At 40.3% G+C, this 18,909-nt stretch overlaps 1 protein-coding gene across 1 annotated transcript in view; it reads left to right on the top strand.

The window, feature by feature from the left end:
• INSR (insulin receptor) overlaps nt 1–18,909 on the top strand; it is a 230,720-nt gene that overhangs the window by 120,605 nt on the left and 91,206 nt on the right. The window contains exons 3-6 of the mRNA XM_036239654.1: nt 2,823–2,971; nt 4,174–4,318; nt 13,663–13,877; nt 14,814–14,940. Of these exons, the coding sequence (XP_036095547.1) occupies nt 2,823–2,971; nt 4,174–4,318; nt 13,663–13,877; nt 14,814–14,940 (636 nt within the window). The remainder of the gene's footprint in view (nt 1–2,822; nt 2,972–4,173; nt 4,319–13,662; nt 13,878–14,813; nt 14,941–18,909) is intronic.

The following is an 18,909-nucleotide window of genomic DNA, read 5'->3' as shown; positions in this document are numbered from 1 at the left end:
GGCCGTAGTTTGTGAATCTCTAGCTTAGAGTGTCACCTGTCACTCTAATAAATGCTCAATGCATAGTAGAACTGACAAAAGGAACCAAGCATTTGGTCACAGTTCTGCTTCTACTCCAGCTGTTCTGACACCAGTGGGTGAACAATTTGACACTAACAACTTGGAGTTAGTATCAAACCACAGGTTAAAGACTCTGTTCTCCATAAGACTGCCCTCACTTCAGACACCAGCCACACTTTGGTCCTTAGGCCACCCACACTTTTGATCAACTGGTTATAAATTTGGGGGTTCCCACAAAACCTTCGGGTTCAATAATTTGCTAGAACAACTCACAGAACTAAAATAAAGCTGTAATGCTCTATTTACACCTGAGCCTACTGTAATGGTAGACCCCTCGGTTAGAAATGCCTGCTGCACACACGTTACTTGTAGCAAGCTCCATAGACATTTCCCCCACCAGGGCCCCTGTTTATGGCTGGGCTGGCTCCCATGGTTCTTATTATGATCACAGGACACACTTCAAAATGAAACATCAGGGAACTTTGAGGAACAGATTTGTTCTCACAGGTTCTAGAGTGTGCATGGTACACTCGAGGGCCACAGAGCCAGATTATGGGATGGCAGAGAGAAAGAGAGGGGGAAGGGACCTGGGGCTCTGTCTATAATAGGGTCTGAGGGTGGGACATCTAAGGTTTCCTGGGTTCTCTTTATTGTCGAATTTGAAGCGTAAGAGCAGGAATTAGGGTTCAAGAAAGGAGAAGCAGGGTCAACAAAGTAGTCAGTTATCTAGGTGACCCAGGGCTTTCTTCAAGAGGAACCTTCATGGGTAGGAGGAATCTGATTCCTTATCTGGTTGTTTTACTACTAGCTGTATCATAAGGCTGCCATTATGTCTATTCAAGATGGATGTCTTCTGAAGTGAATGCCTCAGCAATCAAAAAGCTTAATGTAAAGCATACACTACATGTATGTACAATTACAGCTTTATTATTAAGGATGCACATAAGGTGAGGTCTGGAGGAGTCTCTGACATAGAGCTCTCATGCCTTCCTGGAACCAGGGACATTAACCTCCCAGCATATGGATGTGTTCACCAGCCAGAAAAGTTCACTGAGTTTTTACTGGATTTTCACTACCTAGGTGTGATCGACTGAATCCTGGACCATGTGCTGAAACTCCATCTATAGCTCCCTCCTCTCTCTTAAGGTCAAGTGGCTAAAAGACCCAGCCCTCTAATTACATATTTGGTCTTTCTGTTGACCAGCCCCTATCCTTAAGCCATATAGGACCAGCACAGGTCACTTCGTTTGTATAACAAGATGCTCCTAGCACTCATGTTCTTTATTTTACCACCATCACAAAGATTATTCTGAAGAATCGAATATATAGGCATGTGGAAATAACAATAGCGATTATAACACTAATAAAAAGTGATCATCATAGCAATGACTAACACATTTTTTTTTTCTATGTACCAAGTTCTTTAGGTGGTATATATCATTTAGTCCACATCTACACTTGAGAGGATGGGTACTGTCATTCTCTTCATTTCACAAATGAGGAAACTGAGACTTTGAAAATATAACAGTTGGTAATCTCGAGGCTGTGTGTAACAGAACTCCAACTCAAACTAGCTGAAGCAAGATTAAAGGAGTTTATTGGTGCCTGTAACCAAAAAGTTCAGGGTATAGCTTCAGGTACAGCTGTATCCAGGAGCTCAAGTGATATACGTAATCCATTTTTTTTCATCCTTGACTTCATTTCTCTCTCCATCGTTTTTTTAATCAGGCAGCCTCTCCTTGACTTAGTACTCCATGCTAACAATATAGCAGCAGCCTCTTATATACCCTGGAAGGAGGACAACTTCTCCTTCCGGGAAGTTCTAGCAAAACCCTCACTTCATTGACTTGGTATGTGCCCACCTCTGAAACCCCTGAGATGGAAGGTGGTGCCCAACTTGGCCTGGATCCTGTGTCCTATCTGGACCTAAGAGAGCCGTGCCATCAGCAACTGATCACAGAGAGACCCTATGTGGGGAGGGTTTCCAAAGGACGCCTGGGGTTATCAATTTGAATGCATCAGGCTGCCCCCATTCACCTCCCATAAGATGTGATATTCATGGTCACATCAAATCCCACAAAGAACAAACATCCTATCTCCTTGAAGTAATAACCTGACTTCTGCCACATCGGGGTGACAGGATCAGTTTTGTGCACTTTGGCATAACAGCAAAGTGAGTTCCCACGTAAGTCCCATTAGCTCAGCATTATTCCATCACCATGGTAACTCTAGGAGTCCCATGAATTCGGTGTAAAAGTACTAATCCTATCTCCACAGAGTAGAATGTGATCCTGTCTTCATGGGGTTCATTGTGTACCCTATCACTCTGGAGTACAGCAGGAACCCCGTCATTTTGGAGAAGCAGCATCAGTCCTCTGGGTAATGCAGTAGGACCTACTGCTGCAGAGAAAGAGTATAAACCTGCCATTTTAGGCAGTGGTTTTACCTGAGGTGATTTGCCCTCTTTTCTCCAAGGGACAATGTCTGGAGACATTTTTGGCTTTCATTTCTTGGGTGGGGGGTGCTATTGGGAATCAGTGAGTGAAGCCTAGGGATGCTGCTCAATACCCTAATGCTCAGGACAGCCACACAATGGAGAGTTCTTGGGCCTCAGATGTTAACAGTGCCTTGGGCGTAGTAAGTACCCTGCTTTAGGGTAATGGTGGAAGTCCTGTCACTTGGGACCCTGTGCAATATGTTGTCTGCTGTGTGTAGGGGCGGTCCTGTGTACTCTGATGTCTCTTTCTCTGTTTTTTACTCAGCTTGATGTGCACTCCGTGTCTGGGCCCCTGTCCCAAGGTCTGTCACCTCCTGGAAGGTGAGAAGACCATTGACTCAGTGACATCTGCCCAGGAGCTTCGAGGCTGTACCATCATCAACGGGAGTCTTATCATCAACATTCGAGGGGGCAGTGAGTGCTGGGGATGTCTTGCTGGGGTCCACGTTCCCTGGGAGTAGAGAAGGAAAATGGGCTAGACTTTGCTTCCTGCTCCTTAGGTGATTTAAATACTGTCCTTAGTGGTTCTCCAATCAGTAGAGCCACCCAACTATTTGCTACCAAACCTGAAATTCATGGCCCCATCTGGTCTCCCACTATCCCCACTGAGATTCTGATTTTCCACATTGGTAGCTGGGACATCAGAAATTTTCTTTTTTTTTTTTTTTTTTTTGGTATGTGCCCCTAGCGGGAACCAAACCCGGGACTCTCTGGTCCGCAGGCCAATGCTCAACCACTGAGCCAAACTGGCCAGGGCAGAAATTTGCATTTTTAACAAGCAGGCAACATGCAGTATTGCAGGTCTGGGGACTGTGTTTCCAGAAATACCATCACAGGCAAAAAGACATTTCTTTGTTAATTTATTCAGCAAACATTTGTAGAATATTCACAGTGAACAAGGCAAAGTCTATACATGATGGGTCTTGCAAATAAATAGATCAACTTATGATGTAAACTCAGATAGTGGTCCCACTATGAAGAGAAATAGTGGGGTAGTGGAGGGAGTAGGTGGGCAACCATTTCTTATAAAGGGCCATATAATAAATATATATAGCTTTGCGAACCAAGGGTGTCTGTTATAATTAGTCAACTCTGCCCTTGTAGAGATCACGTGAACAAATGGGTGTGGCTCTGTGCTAGTAAAATTTTATTTACAAAGCAGACTGGGTTTGGCCAGTGAGCTGGATTTTGTAAATCTGTGAAACAGAATAAGAGGTTACTGTTTTAGAAGAGTTTCTGGTCACAGGAGCCAGGCTTTGAGTTGGTAATAGAGCAAACCAAGCTAACAGATGGGAGAATGATATTCTGGGCAAAGGAGGCAGCCAGGCAAAGTCCTGAGGCAGGTATGTGCCTGATTTGCTAAAGGGATGCTGTGGAGCCCCATGTGTGTGGTGTCAGGGAGCAAGGTAGATTAGAAAACAAGAAGTGATCACTTATTTAGGGACTAGCTGCACCGTAGTAAGGACTTCGGATTGTATTTTAATTAAGTATGATTCATTTTGAGCAGGATATGTCAACTTCATTTTTGGCTTGTAATTTAACTCCTTACTATGATAAATTATGGGAAGATTAAAGTATTTTTGTAAAACTCACTGTATATTTTCTCCTTTTATTAGACAACCTGGCTGCTGAACTAGAGGCCAACCTCGGCCTCATTGAAGAAATTTCAGGATATCTGAAAATCCGCCGTTCCTACGCTCTCGTGTCACTTTCCTTCTTCCGGAAGTTACGTCTGATTCAGGGGGATACCTTGGAAATTGGGTATGTGGGCCTGATTTTTTGTCTGTGGCTTGATCACTAACCAGGAAGTTTTTTAGTTATAAAAAGTTAGTGGTTTTTGCCAAGACATGAAAACAACCTAAGTATCCATCAACAGATGAATAGATAAAGAAAATGTGGTGTGTATATGTATGTACACAGGCTTATTATTAATGAAAAAGAATGAAATGCTGCCGTTTTTGACAACAGATTGGACCTAGAGGGCATATGCTAAGTAAAATAAGTCAGACAGAGAAAGACAAATACAGTATGATTTGACTTATATGTAGAATTTTAAAAGAAAAACCCAAGATCATAGTTACAGAGATCAGATTGGTGGTTGCCAGAGGCAGGGGTGGAGGGTTTGGGGCATGGTTGGGTGAAATGGAAGAAGGTGGTCAAAAGGTGCAAACTTCCAGTTATGAAATAAATCCTGGGTATCTAATGTATAGCATGGTAACTTCGGTTAACAATACTATATTATATATTTAGTAAGAGAATGGATATTAAAAGTTCTCATCATAATAGAAAAATATTTCCTAACTGTGTGAGGTGATGGATATTAAATAAGCTTAATGTGGTCACATTATTATAATGTATACCTAAAACTAATAATATTAGATGTCAGTTATATCTCAGTAAAACCTCAGGGATGAATAGAAAAACTTAGGGGTTTTTCTACTGAGATATAATTGATGTATAACATTATATTAGTTTCAGGTGTACAACATAATGATTCAGTATTTGTATATATTGTGACATGATCGCCGCCACAATAAGTCTCTTTAACATCCATCAGCATACATAGCTACGAAAAATTATTTTTTCTTGTGATAAGAACTTTTAACATCTGTTCTCTTAGCTTTCAAATTTGAAAATACAGTGTTGTTAACCAGTCACTACACTGTAACTTAGGGGTTTCAAACCCCCCCCCCAAAAAAAACATCTATTAGGGGAAAGTGCCGGGAGACCCTTGAGAGGGAGGAATGTGTATTGGAACATGTCTGAAGATCCAGCCACGGAAAGTAATGCCCATTTTAGTCACTCTTGGAAGTCACAGGGGATATAGTCTAACTTTGTGCCCTCCCAGGGTGCTAGCTGGAATGAAACAGAACATCTGGCTGTATGGGATTCTCTGTGAGGTGGAGTGTAGGCCTGACCAGGACCCTTCAGTTGCTGCATTTAGGACCTTCTCATGTCCTGCTCCCATTGATACTGACTGCACCTGTTCCTTGATGAAATCTCATCTCCTCTGGCCTATAGGGTTCTACCTCCCCATGACATTCTGCTGGACTCCAGGATTTCCTTCCTTATTCCTCTTCCAGGCTCCTCTTTGTCCCCTTTGAGAGTCAGTGCCCTGGGCTTCTAGACCCAGCCATCTCTCTAGCAATCTCTAGATTTCCAGCCCTGGCTTACCCCCAAGCCTGTCTCTGGATGGGTGACCCTATGAGCCTCAAATGTAATGTGTACAAAATGAAACTCCCATTTTTATCTAGTTGTCCATCCTTAATTTCTTGGATCCCTTACCCTCAGATTTGTGCTGACCTTATTTTAGTTAGTAAAACAACAGAAATCTAGACTAGTCATGTTTCATAGAGAATGAAATGGATTTATAGGCAAGAAGTATGAGGAAGGCCATCCAACAGTGCCATCAAGGATGGGACCCATGCTTTTTCCATCTTTATGTCATTATGGTCACAGATTGGCTGCCCTACCCCTGAACTTACATCTGTAGAACTGACAGGAAAATATATACCAATTGAGAATGTCTCTTTTTTTTTTAATCCTCACCCAAGGACATTTTTCCATTTTTTTGTTCAGGTAGAGTAGGAGGGAGAGAGAGAGAAACATTGAAGTGAAAGGGACACATCCAGTGGCTGCCACCTGTATGACCCAACCAGGGCCAGGGACAAACCGCAACCAAAGTACACGCCCTTAGCGGGAACCAAACCCGGGTCTCTTGGAATCGCAGGCTGACACTCTAACTGCTGAGCCAAATCAGCCAGGGTGAGAATGTCTCTTTAAAACAAATTTCGCCTGGAGATTCCAAAATGGCGGCAGAGTGAATGAAAGCTACACAGACCATCTCCCAGGACCAAAATGGAATTGCACTAAAATAAAGACAAATCATCGGGAAAAAGCAAAAGAAAAGCAGCTTGTGAGGACCATGTAACCAGGGACAGAGATCGATCCTGGTAGGATTGCAGAGGTGTGAGAGGGGGGCTGGGAGCCCACAGACAGCAGTGGTCTTAGCTGTGAGCAGCATGCACGGGGTTAAATTCCCAAGCAGCTCCATAGCACAGAGCTGGGACAGAGTGCTAAAATAGCCACAGCCACTAACATTGTGCTCTGGCAGAAAGAGGGCAGACTGGACGGGAATTGTGTGGGGACACTCAGGATTTGGAGAGCGCTCAGAGCTTTTGCTGAGCTGAGGCCACACAGGACTGTGGCCATCTTACTCCTTCCGAGGGGAGGCAGTGGCCCATTCCTCGGAAATTCAACCCCAACCTGTGGGCCACTGAAATGAAAATTTAGGCTCATTAACAACCAGCATCTGCCCCACACTTGGGAAATCCCCCTATTCTGAACACCTGAGGGAGTATTTCATTCAACTGAGAAACCAAGGCTCTTCAAGTAACCACTACTAATAGCCTCCAGGCAAAAAGCTAGAGAATAACTAAACCATTACTGGGCTTTCAGCTCTACCCAGGAAAGTAAGACTTGACACTGGTGTTTGACGTGGGTCCTCCCATGCTCATCCAAACCTATAGAGGGAGTCACAAACAGCAGAACATCAACACCCACAGGGAAAATTTGGCAGGCTCAAAAACCCACTGAGATAGACAAAATCGTGAAACAAAGAAACAAATCCCAAGTGAAAGAACACAGATGAGACAAATGAAATGCAGCTCAGCAAGTTAACAGTGCTAGTATTCAAAATCATGATCTGAAGGAAGCTCAACAGCATGAGTAAGGACATCAACACCATGAGTAAAGACATAGAAACATTGAAAATGAACCAATTGGAAATTAAAAACCACCTAAAAGAAATGAAGAATGACATAGCAGAAATAAAGAACACATTGGAAAGACTAACCAGCAGAGTAAGGGAAGCTGAAGACCGGATCAGTGAATTAGAAGACAGGTTAGAAAAAATCAGCCAATCAGAAAACAAAAAGGAAAAAACAATTAAAAAACAGGAAGACAGCTTAAGAGAACTATGGGACAACCGGAAACGTAATGATATTCTCATCACAGGAGTCCCCAAAGAATAAGAAAATGTGCAAGGGTTAGAGAATATATTTGAAGAAATAGTGACAGAAAACTTCCCTAACTTGGTGAAGGAAGAAGGCATTCAAGTTCAAGAAGCACAGAGAGCCAAATTAAAAGAACCCAAACAGGCACACAGCAACACACATAGTAATGAAAATGCCAAAAATTAAAGACAGAGAGAATCCTAAAGGCAGCAAGACATAAGCAACAGGTAACCTACAAATGAAACCCCATAAGGTTCTTAGCTGACTTCTCAACAGAAAACTACAGGCCAGAAGGGAATGGCATGAAGAAATCAAGGTCATGATAAACAATTATCTGAATCCAAGACTACTCTACCCAGCAAGGCTATCATTCAAAATGGAAGGTCAAATAAAGAGCTTCCCAGACAAAAAAAAAAAAAAAAAAAAGGCTAAGGAAATAAATTACCACCAAACCAGCACTGCAAGAAATGTTAAAAGGACTGCTGTAAGTAGCAAGAGAAATAGGAAGACAAATATAACCACACTAAGCAAAAATGGCAATAAATAAGTACATATCAATAATCGCCTTAAATGTAAATGGATTTAATGCTCTGATAAAAACACACAGAGTAGCTGACTGGATAAAAAAATATGACTCACATATATGTTGTTTACAAGAGACCCACCTCACAACAAAAGACTCACATAGGTAAAAAGTGAAAGAATAGAAAAAAATCCTCCAAGAAAACAAAAAAGAAAAAAAAGCTGAGGTAGCAATACTCATATCTGATAAAAATAGATTTCAAAACATAGGCCATAACTAGACACAAAGAAGGCCATTACATAATATTGAAAGGATCTATCCAACAGGAAGATATAACCTTGATAAACATATATGCATCCAATATAGGAGCACCAAAATATATTAAAAATTTTCTGGAAGACTTCAAAGGAGAAATCAATAGCCATACAATCATAGCAGAGGACTTCAACACCCCTCTGACATCGCTGGATAAATCCTCTAGACAAAAATTTAGCAAGGAAACAGAGACTCTAAATGAAGCAGTAGACCAAATCGATTTAATAGATAACAACAGAGAATTACACCTCAAAACTACAAAATTTACATTCTTCTCAAGTGCACATGGGACATTCTCAAAGACAGACGACATGTTAGGACACAAACTAAGTCTCTACAAGTTCAAGAAGATTGATATCATATCAAGCATCTTCTCAGATCAAAATGGGATGAAACTAGAAATCAATTGCAACAAGATCATGCAAAGACATTTGAACACATGGAGGCTAAATAGCATGGCATTAAACAACGATTGGGTTACTGAGGAGATCAAGGAAGAAATTAAAAACTTCCTGGAAACCAATGAAAATGAAAACACAACAACGAAGAATACATGGGATGCAGCAAAAGCAGTTCTGAGAAGGAAGTTCATAGCACTACAGGCCTATCTCAAGAAACAAGAAAAATTTCTAATACACTACCTAACCTCACAACTTAAAGAACTAGAGAGCAAACAAAAAGAAAACCCCAGAGCAAGTAGAAGGAAGGAAATAGTAAAGATCAGAGCAGAAATAAATGACATGGAGACCAAAATAACAATTCAAAGGATCAATGAAACAAATAGTTGGTTTTTCGAAAAGATAAACTAGATTGATGGACCCCTAGCTAGAATCACCAAGAAACAAAGAGGGGAAACCCAAACACACAATCAGAAATGAAAGAGAAGAATTAACAACTGACACCACAGAAATACAAAGGATCATTAAGAAATACTGTGAACAATTATATGGCAACAAATTCCACAATCTAAGTGAAATGGACAAATTTCTAGAAATACACAGTATCCCAAAACTGGACCAGGAAGAGATACAAAATTTGAACAGACCTATAACAACTAAGGAAATTGAAGAGGTAATCAAGACTCTCCCAGCAAACAAAAGCCCAGGCCTGGATGGCTTCATGGGGAAGTTTTACCAAACATTCAAAAAAGAACAAACACCCATTCTCCTCAAACTATTTTTAAAAATTTAAGAAGAAGAAAGACTTCCAAACTCGTTTTATGAAGCCAGCATAATTTTAATTCCAAAACCAGAAAAATACACTACAAAGAAAGAAGACTACAAGCCAATATCGCTGATGAACATAGATGCCAAAATCCTGAACAAAATACTAGCAAATTGGATCCAGCAATACATCAAAAAAATTATTCACCATGACCAAGTGGGATTCATCCCAGGGATGCAAGGCTGGTACAATATTCGCAAATCAATAAATGTGATACACCACATAAACAAAATGAAGAATAATGACCACGTGATCATATAAATAGATGCTGAAAAAGCATTTGACAAAATCCAGCACCCATTTCTGATAAAAACGCTCAGCAATCTGGGAATAGAGGTATGATACTTTGACATAATAAAGGCAGTATATGAAAGACCTACAGCCAACATCATATTCAATGGGCAAAAACTAAAAGCATTTTCCTTAAGAACAAGAACAAGACAAGGATGCCCACTTTTGCCACTCTTATATAACATAGAAATGGAAGTCTTAGCCACAGCAATCAGACAAGAAGAAAAAATAAAAGGGATCCAAATTGAAAATGAGGAAGTGAAACTGTCATTATCTGCAAATGACATGATATTACACATAGAAAACCTTAAAGACTCCATCAAACATTTACTAGACTTAATAAATGAATTTGGCAACATAGCAGGATACAAAATTAATGTCAAGAAATTGACGGCATTCTTAGACACCAGTGATGAACTCACAGAAAGAGAAACTGAAAAAATTCCATTTACCATCGCAACAAAAATATTAAGATACTGAGGAATAACGTTAACTAAACAAGTAAAGGATCTGTTTGCAGAAAACTGCAAGTCATTGAAAAAAGAAATAGAGGAAGATATTAAAAATTGGAAGCACATACATTGTTCATAGATTAGAAGAATTAACATCATTAAAATGTCCATATTACCGAAAGCAATCAATAGATTCAATACAATCCCCATCAAAATACTAATGACATATTTCACAGAACTAAAATACTTCACAAGTTTATATAGAACCAAAAAAGACTCCAAATAGCCACAATGTCCTTTGAAAAAGAAGGACAAAGTAGGTGGGATCACAATACTGGATATCAGGTTATACTAGAAAGCCATAGTAATCGAAACAGCCTGGTACTGGCACAAGAACAGCATATAGACCAGTGGAACAGAACAGAGAACCCAGAAGTGGACCAAAGGCATTATGTTCAATTAATATTTAACAAAGGAGGCAAAAGCATACAATGGAGTAAAGTCAGCCTCTTGAATAAATGGTGTTGGGAAAATTTGACGGCTACATGCAAAAAAATGAAACTAGATTATCAACTTACACATTACACAAGAATAAACACAAAATGGATAAAAGACTTAAATGTGACTCATGAATCCATAAAAATTCTAGAAGAAAATGTAGGCAACAAAATTTCAGACATCATGAGCAGCAGCATTTTCACTGATACATCATCTAAGGCAACAGAAACATTGGAGAAAATGAACACATGGGACTACATCAAACACATAAGCTTCTGCACAGCAAAAGATACAATCATCAAAATTGAAAGGCTACCCACTGTATGGGAGAGCATAATTGCCAATGATATATCAGATAAGTGGTTAATTTTCAATATATAGAGAGTGCTCATACAGCTCAACAAAAGGAAGACAAAGAACCCCATTAAAAATGGTCAGAGGAACTGAATAGACACCTCTCCAAACAGGACATACAAATGGCTAAGAGACATATGAAGAAATGCTCAACATCACTAATCATCAGAGAGATGCAAATTAAAATAACAGTGAGGTATCACCTCACACCTGTCAGAATGGCTGCCATCAACAAATCATCAAACAGCAAGTGTTGGCGAGGGTGTGGAGAAAAGGGGACTCTAGTACACTGCTGGTGGGAATGCAGAGTGATGCAGCCACTATGGAAAACAATATGGTGTTACCTCAAAAAATTAAAAATTGAACTGCCATTTGACCCAGTGATCCCACTTCTAGCAATATACGCTAAGAAGCTTGAAACACCAATCAAAAAGAATATATGTACCCCTATGTTCATAGCAGCACTATTTACAATACCTACGATCTCAAACAGCCCAAGTGTCCATCAGTAGACGAATGGATAAAAAAGCTGTGGTACAGCCCTGGCCGGTTTTGCTCAGTGGTTGGAGCGTCAGCCTGTGGTCCAGAGAGTCCTGGGTTTGGTTCCCACTAAGGGTGCGTACCTTTGTTGCAGTTTGTCCCCGGCTCTGGTTGGTCATTTGAGTGTCATCCACTGGATGTGTCCCTTTCACATCAATATTTCTCTCTCTCTCTGGTCCTCTCTCTTCCTTCCACTCTTCCTGAACAAAAAAATGGGAAAATGTCCTCAGGTGAGGATAAAAAAATATATATTAAAAAAAAAAAAAAAAAAAAGCTGTGGTACATATACACAATGGAGTACTATGCAGCTGTAAGAAAGAAAGATCTCTTATCCTTTGCAACGACATGGAGGTACCTGGAGAGTATTTTCATAAGCGAAACAAGCCAAGCAGAGAAATACAAGTATTACATGATCTCACTTATTTGTGGAATATAATGAACATAACAGTCTGGGAAATTGGGTAGACCCAAAGATATTGAAGTAGGGTAGAGACTGACAACCCTCAGAAGAGGGGGTAGTTGGTGGAGGGGAGAGATAAACCACAGAACTTATATGCAGGTGTGCATAACCGATACACACAGACAACAAAGCTGGGTATGGGGTGGGGAGAATTAGGAGGAGGCTGTCAATGGGGAAAAAAAGTATAAACATCTGTAACAAAAATAAATTAATAATAATAAAAAATAAATGAAAATAAACAAATAAATAAAAATAAAACAAATTTTGCGTGGAATGTTCCACACTGTTACCCCCAACATTAATTTCTGTTTGTATTTTGTTGGCCAGAACTGGGTTATGTGGCTGCTACTAGCTGCAAGGTAGTTTGGGAGAGTGAATATTTTTTAGGCTGTATAATAGAGGAAGGCAAAGGAAAAGGGGGATGTGAATAGCTTTCAAGAAATTAATTCATAGAATTGTTTGGACTACCTTTTTGAGTAACTCATCAGCTCATGCTGATTTTTGTGCTATAAAATTGTCTTTTTGTTCAAGTTCAGACCTTTCATTTGGTTTATTCCGATGATCTCCTAAACTGGGCATCCTAGAACTAGACCAGTGTGCTGTCCAACAGAAATATAATGCAAGTCACATATGTGACTTTAAATGTTCTAGTAGCCACATTTTTAAAACTTTAAAAGAAATAGGTGAAATGAATTTTAATAATGCATTTTATATAACCCATTATATCTAAAATGCCATTTCAACTTGGAACCAATATAAAAATTATAAAGATCTTTTGCACTCATTTTTTTTGTACACTAAGTCTTCAAAACCTATTTTTTACTTCCAGCACAGTTCAAAATGGCCACACTTTAGGTACTCAATAGCCAGAGGTGGCAGCTAGTGGTTTCTGTAACACAGGCTTAGAGGCTTTCCTTTTTCTATTCATCATGTTCACGTGGCACATGGGTACAGGTCTAATCAAGTTACTGAGTTGTTATAACCTTCAGTGGCTCCCCTCTGCCTGCCCAGGAAGGCCACATGTTCTTAGTTTTGGTTTGATATGCAGGATACTTGAGGGTTTGACCCACTGCAACTCTCCAGTCTTGTTTCCTGTCACCTACTGTCCAGAGCAGGCTACTTTGCTCTCAGTAGGGCCCAGCTCAGGTGCCTCTGTGTCTTCAATCTTTCCCCTCTGTGAAACCCATATCTCAATCACATTCTTATTCTTTTCCCCTATAAGATGGAGCTCAGATACTGTTCTGGCCATGAACATTTTCTCAAATTCCCTTGGCCTTCCCATCCCCCATTTGACATTTATTGAGTATGTGCAAAGCAAATGGTTAGGGCTGGGTATGTACTGCTGAGCAAGATCAACTCCAGCCATGGCCCCACCACCTTGGAATTGGCGATTACAAGCTGATGAATGACTAGGTATGTGTGTGTTTTCATAGGAACTATTCTTTCTATGCCTTGGACAACCAGAACTTAAGGCAGCTGTGGGACTGGAACAAACACAACCTCACCATCACTCAGGGGAAACTCTTCTTCCACTATAATCCCAAACTCTGCTTGTCAGAAATTCACAAGATGGAAGAAGTTTCAGGAACCAAGGGACGCCAGGAGAGGAACGACATTGCCCTGAAGACTAATGGGGACCAGGCATCCTGTAAGTGGTGATCCCCTGGTACTTCCAGCCCGTGGACCAGATAGTATGGCTTCCTTTCCCTTCACCTACCACACTGGCCCCCAACTACCACTCACTATTTCTCAGTGAGCTTAAACAACTCTATGTATGATAGGCTTTCTGAAATATTGAGGACAGGTGCTGTATACCTCTCTTGTCTCTATTCTTACTGCACCAGATACAGTGTCTGATACTGGAAGCATGAGAACTGACTGACTGACTGACTGACTGACTGACTGACACATCCATATATATAGCCTTGGCTCAAATGCTACAGCAGGTCCTGCATTTGCTATAGCTGGAGACTGTCAACCTACTGCACTCCTCTCACAGGTTCTCTCTTGAAGGGGTATCTGAGCATTGAGTTTCCATAATACCTTACAACTGAATGTGGTCTACACTGTGCGAATTCTGGGGGGAAGAGTGAGGTTGGGGTGGAGCTTAAGGGAAGACTTGCATTCTAATCAGAGGAAATTACTCTCTCCAGGGTATTGGAGACCCAAGGAATTGTCTGTCCAAGGTACAATGGTCTGTACTCACTAAACTCACTTAGCATGTGCTCATTTACACTGGAGTTACATCTTCTGACATGTCAGGCTTGAAAGTCCATGTGCGTGACAAAATTGTTTCAGGTCTCTTAAAAATCACTAACTATTGGCCAGTTTTTCTTGCATTGGTACCGATTACTGTTATTCAGTTGAACATCTGGCCAGGTAATTGACTGGCAGTAGGCGCCAACTGCCATGACCAGTTCTTGCCCTTACACACTGGAAGACATATGGGAGCAAGACCCGCTCATGGAGCAGCAGGTTGACATCTCCTTTACATGGACATTCTTGGGAGTGTAGGAACACTGCTTTGGGCTGAAACAAATGATGAAATACTGATATTGCTTTTTTGAAAAAAAAAAATTTCTAGGTGAAAATGAATTACTTAAATTTTCTTACATTCGGACATCTTTTGACAAGATCTTGCTGAGATGGGAGCCATACTGGCCCCCCGACTTCCGAGACCTCCTGGGGTTCATGCTCTTCTACAAAGAGGCGTAAGTAGAGAGTACAAAAGTTTGAGTGTGCATGTGTGCTCATTGTTCCTCTCTGAACAGGCTCCTCTATATCTCTTTCCCACTTGTGAAATAAACATGTGGAAAAGCAAGAAATTGAAGGTTTCATTTGGAGGTCCAGATTGGCCAATTTTTTATAGCAATATGTACATCTCACCAGATGTGCTCAATGAAATGTTGCTCAGTGTACTTAATAAGTTTTTTAATTTTTATTTTTTACCTATTTTGTATTTTTCCAACATTTAAAAAATTGTAGGAAGAAAATCCAAGATGGCGGTGGAGTAGGTAGATGTTACATTTACCTCCTTCCAGGACTAAACTGGAATTACAACTGAAATATAGAGCAATCAACCAGGATAACCAACTAAAGACTAGCTGAAGGAAAGTCTTATAACCAAGGATTTATAGAAAATCCACATCGTGACTGGTAGGAAGGGCAGAAATGCAAAAAGGGCTGGCCCTGCTCCCATGAGTGGTGGCTGAAATTTTGGAGGGGTATCTCAGAGGCAAAGGTCCCTCACTGAGAAGTATGAGGTCTCAACCCCAAGCTGGAAGCTGGGCTCCCCAGGCCAGAACATTAGAGCTGGGAAGAGATGTCCACATAGCATATGGCTGTAAAAATCAGCAAGGAATCTGTCTGCCAGGGAGAGAAGGGAGTCTGCTAGAGACGTGGGCACCCTTCTAAAGGGCCAGTGCACAAAATCTTGTTCTCAATCGCTCATCCTGTGCTTTGGTGGAGGGAGGGTGGAACAGATTAGAATCACCTGAGGAGAGACTGGGGTTTGTGGCTCTGGAGAGAGAGCTGAAGGGACAGCTGCCAGGATTCCTGGGCTGAGTCCATCTTCTACACCACAGATACCATCTTTCTTAGGTAGAGCACATATGATATTAGCCTGGGGGAATACAATAGGCCCACCTCTGGATTTCCTGTTGCTCCACCCTGCATAGCTTGGGTCCTGCTCAGTCAGCTGTCTGGGACTAGGGTTAGACGTCCAGGCAGACTCAAGGAGTCTGAGTTTTGTGGTGTTGGGATGGGTTCCATTTCCCCCACTTTCTGATGAACCTGACTAGAGGCACCTACCCTGCAGGGGAGATCCACTAGCTCACTGTCCTGACTTCTGGTAGGCAGAATCCAGGACAGACTGGATGGCCCTGAGGTGGGGGACACTCCTGCCACCTTCACCCAAGCCTGACCAACAGCTCCTCCAAGCTTGACTAACAGCTCCCCCTAATGGGAGATCCACTAGCCCCATCCTTCTGACTCCTCCCTGCTGCAATTGGACAGACTGAATTGTGTGGCTCTAGTATGGGGGTCATTTTTTCTTCACATACCCAGTAGGTGCAGAGCCCTCCTTTCACAGGGCCAAATATTGCTCTTTTGGGGACTGATAAACTCTGCTAGCCTCACTCTGATGACTCCCTAGACTCCACCCCACCACAAAAGTGTGTGAGCACCCAGTGAGTGGCAGGTAGATTTGGTATACCCTAGGACATTTGCTCAGTGGCCTCGGATCCAGCACTGGCATCTAGTTTGAATAGTTTAAGGGACCTTTGAGACAACATGAAGCATAGCAACATCTGCATCATAGGTGTACCAGAAGGAGAAGAGAGAGCAAGGGATTGAGAACCTATTTGAAGAAATAACAGAAAAATTACCTAACCTGGTGAAGGAAAAAGACACACAAGCTCAGGAAGTACAGAGAATTCCATACACGATGAACCCAAAGAGGCACACACCAAGACACATCATAGTTAAAATGGTGAAGGTTGAAGACAAAGAGAATCTTAAAAGCAGGAAGTGAAAGACAGTTACCTAAAAGGGAGCTCCAATAAGGCTGTCAGCTGATTTTTCAACAGAAACTTGTCAGGTTAGAAAGGATTGTTATGTAATATTTAAAGTGATGAAAAGCAAGGACCTACTACAAAGACTACTATACCGAGCAAGGCTATCACTTTAAATGTAAATGGCTTAAACGCTCCAATCAAAAGACATAGGGTAGCTGAATGGATAAGAAAACAAGACCCATATATATGATCTCTGCAGGAGATTCACCTGAAAAGATACATATAGACTTAAAAATAAAGGGATGGAAAATGGTTTTTCATGCAGATAGAAAAGAAAAAAAGCTGGGGTAGCAAATTTATATCTGACAAAATAGACTTTAAAACAAAAGCTATATTAAGAGGCAAAGAAGGACACTACATAATGATAAAGCAAGCAATCTAACAAGAGGATATAACCCTTGTAAATATTTTACACCCAACATAGGAGCACCTAAATATATAAAGCAAATCTTGATGGACATAAATAGAGAAATTGACAATACTGTTGTCATGGTAGGGGATTTTAATTCCCAATTGACTACAATGGATAGACATTCCAGACAGAAAATCAACAAGGAAACAGTGGCCTTAAATGACACACTAGATCAGATGGATTTAATTGATAGCTCCAGAGCATTTCACCCAAAAGCAGCAGAATATACATTCTTTTCAAGTTCATGTGGAACATTTTCATGGATAAACCACATAGTAAGACACAAAACAGGTTCAGTAAATTTAAGAAGATTGAAATCATGTCAGGCATCTTTTCTGACCATAATGGTATGAAACTAAAAATCAATCGTAAGAAACTGAAAACACATAAAGACATGGAGGCTAAATAACTTGTTACTGAACAATGAATGGTTAAACATTTAGATCAAAGAAAAAACTAAAAGATACCTCGAAACCAAAACAAATGAGAACACAATAACCAAATATCTTGGGACACCACGAAAGCAGTTCCAAAAAAAGAAGTTGATAGCATTACAAGCCTACTTCAAGAAAAATCTCAGTCTAACCTTACACTTAAAGGAACTAGAAAAGGAATGCCATACAAAGCTCAGAGTGAGCAGAAGAAAAGAAATAATAAAGACCAGAGCAGAAATAAACAAAATAGAGTCTGAAAAACAATATAAAAAGACCAGTGAAACTAAGGTGTAATTTTGAAAAGATAAGATTGACAGACATTTAACCAGATTCATCAAGAAAAATAGATAGAAGACCCAAATAAATAAAATCAGAAATGAAAGGGGAGAAGTAATGACTGACAGAACAGAAATACAAAGGATTGTAAGAAAATATTATGAACAACTCTACACCAACAAATTGGACAATGTGGATGAAATGAATAAATTCCTAGAAACATACAATCTTCCAAAACTGAATCAAGAAGAATCATAAAATATGATTAGAGAGATTAGAACTAATGAAATTAAAGAAGTAATAAATAAACTCCATACAAACAGAAATCCTGGCTTGGATGGCTTCACAGGAGAATTTTACCAGACATTCAAAGAACTAACATCTTTCCTTCTCAGACTATTGAAAAACATTCAAGAGGAGGGAAGACATCCAAGCTCATTTTATGAGCTCAGCAGTATCTTAAGTTTAAAACCAGATGAAGACTCTACAAATAAATTAGGCTAATCTCCCTGATGAACAAAGATTCTAAAATCCCCGATCTAGAAATACATTAAAAAGATCATACACATGCTTAAGTGAGATTTATTCTAGAGATATATGGTTGTTAACAGTGCAAATAGGTAAATGTGATACACCACGAAAACAAAAGGAAAGGTGTAAATCACATGATTATATCAATAGATGCAGAAAAAGTGTTTGATAAAATCTAGTACACATTTATGATGAAAACTCTCAACAAAGTAGGAATAGAGGGAACATACCTCAACATAATAAAGGCCATATATGACAGACCAATAGTCAAAATCACAATAAGAGGATGTCCGTTTTTACCACTCTTATTTGATATAGTACTGGAAGTGCTATCTACAGCAATCAAACAAGAAGAGGAAATGAAAGGTATCTAAATTGGAAAGGATGAAGTAAAGCTCATTATTTGTGGATTATGTGATACTGTATGTGGAGAACCCTAAAGATTCCACCCAA

The sequence above is a fragment of the Molossus molossus genome, unplaced genomic scaffold, assembly GCF_014108415.1.
Source record: "Molossus molossus isolate mMolMol1 unplaced genomic scaffold, mMolMol1.p scaffold_m16_p_4, whole genome shotgun sequence".
In the NCBI taxonomy this organism is placed as follows: Eukaryota; Metazoa; Chordata; class Mammalia; order Chiroptera; family Molossidae; genus Molossus; species Molossus molossus.
This window is presented reverse-complemented; position numbering and strand designations above follow the sequence as displayed.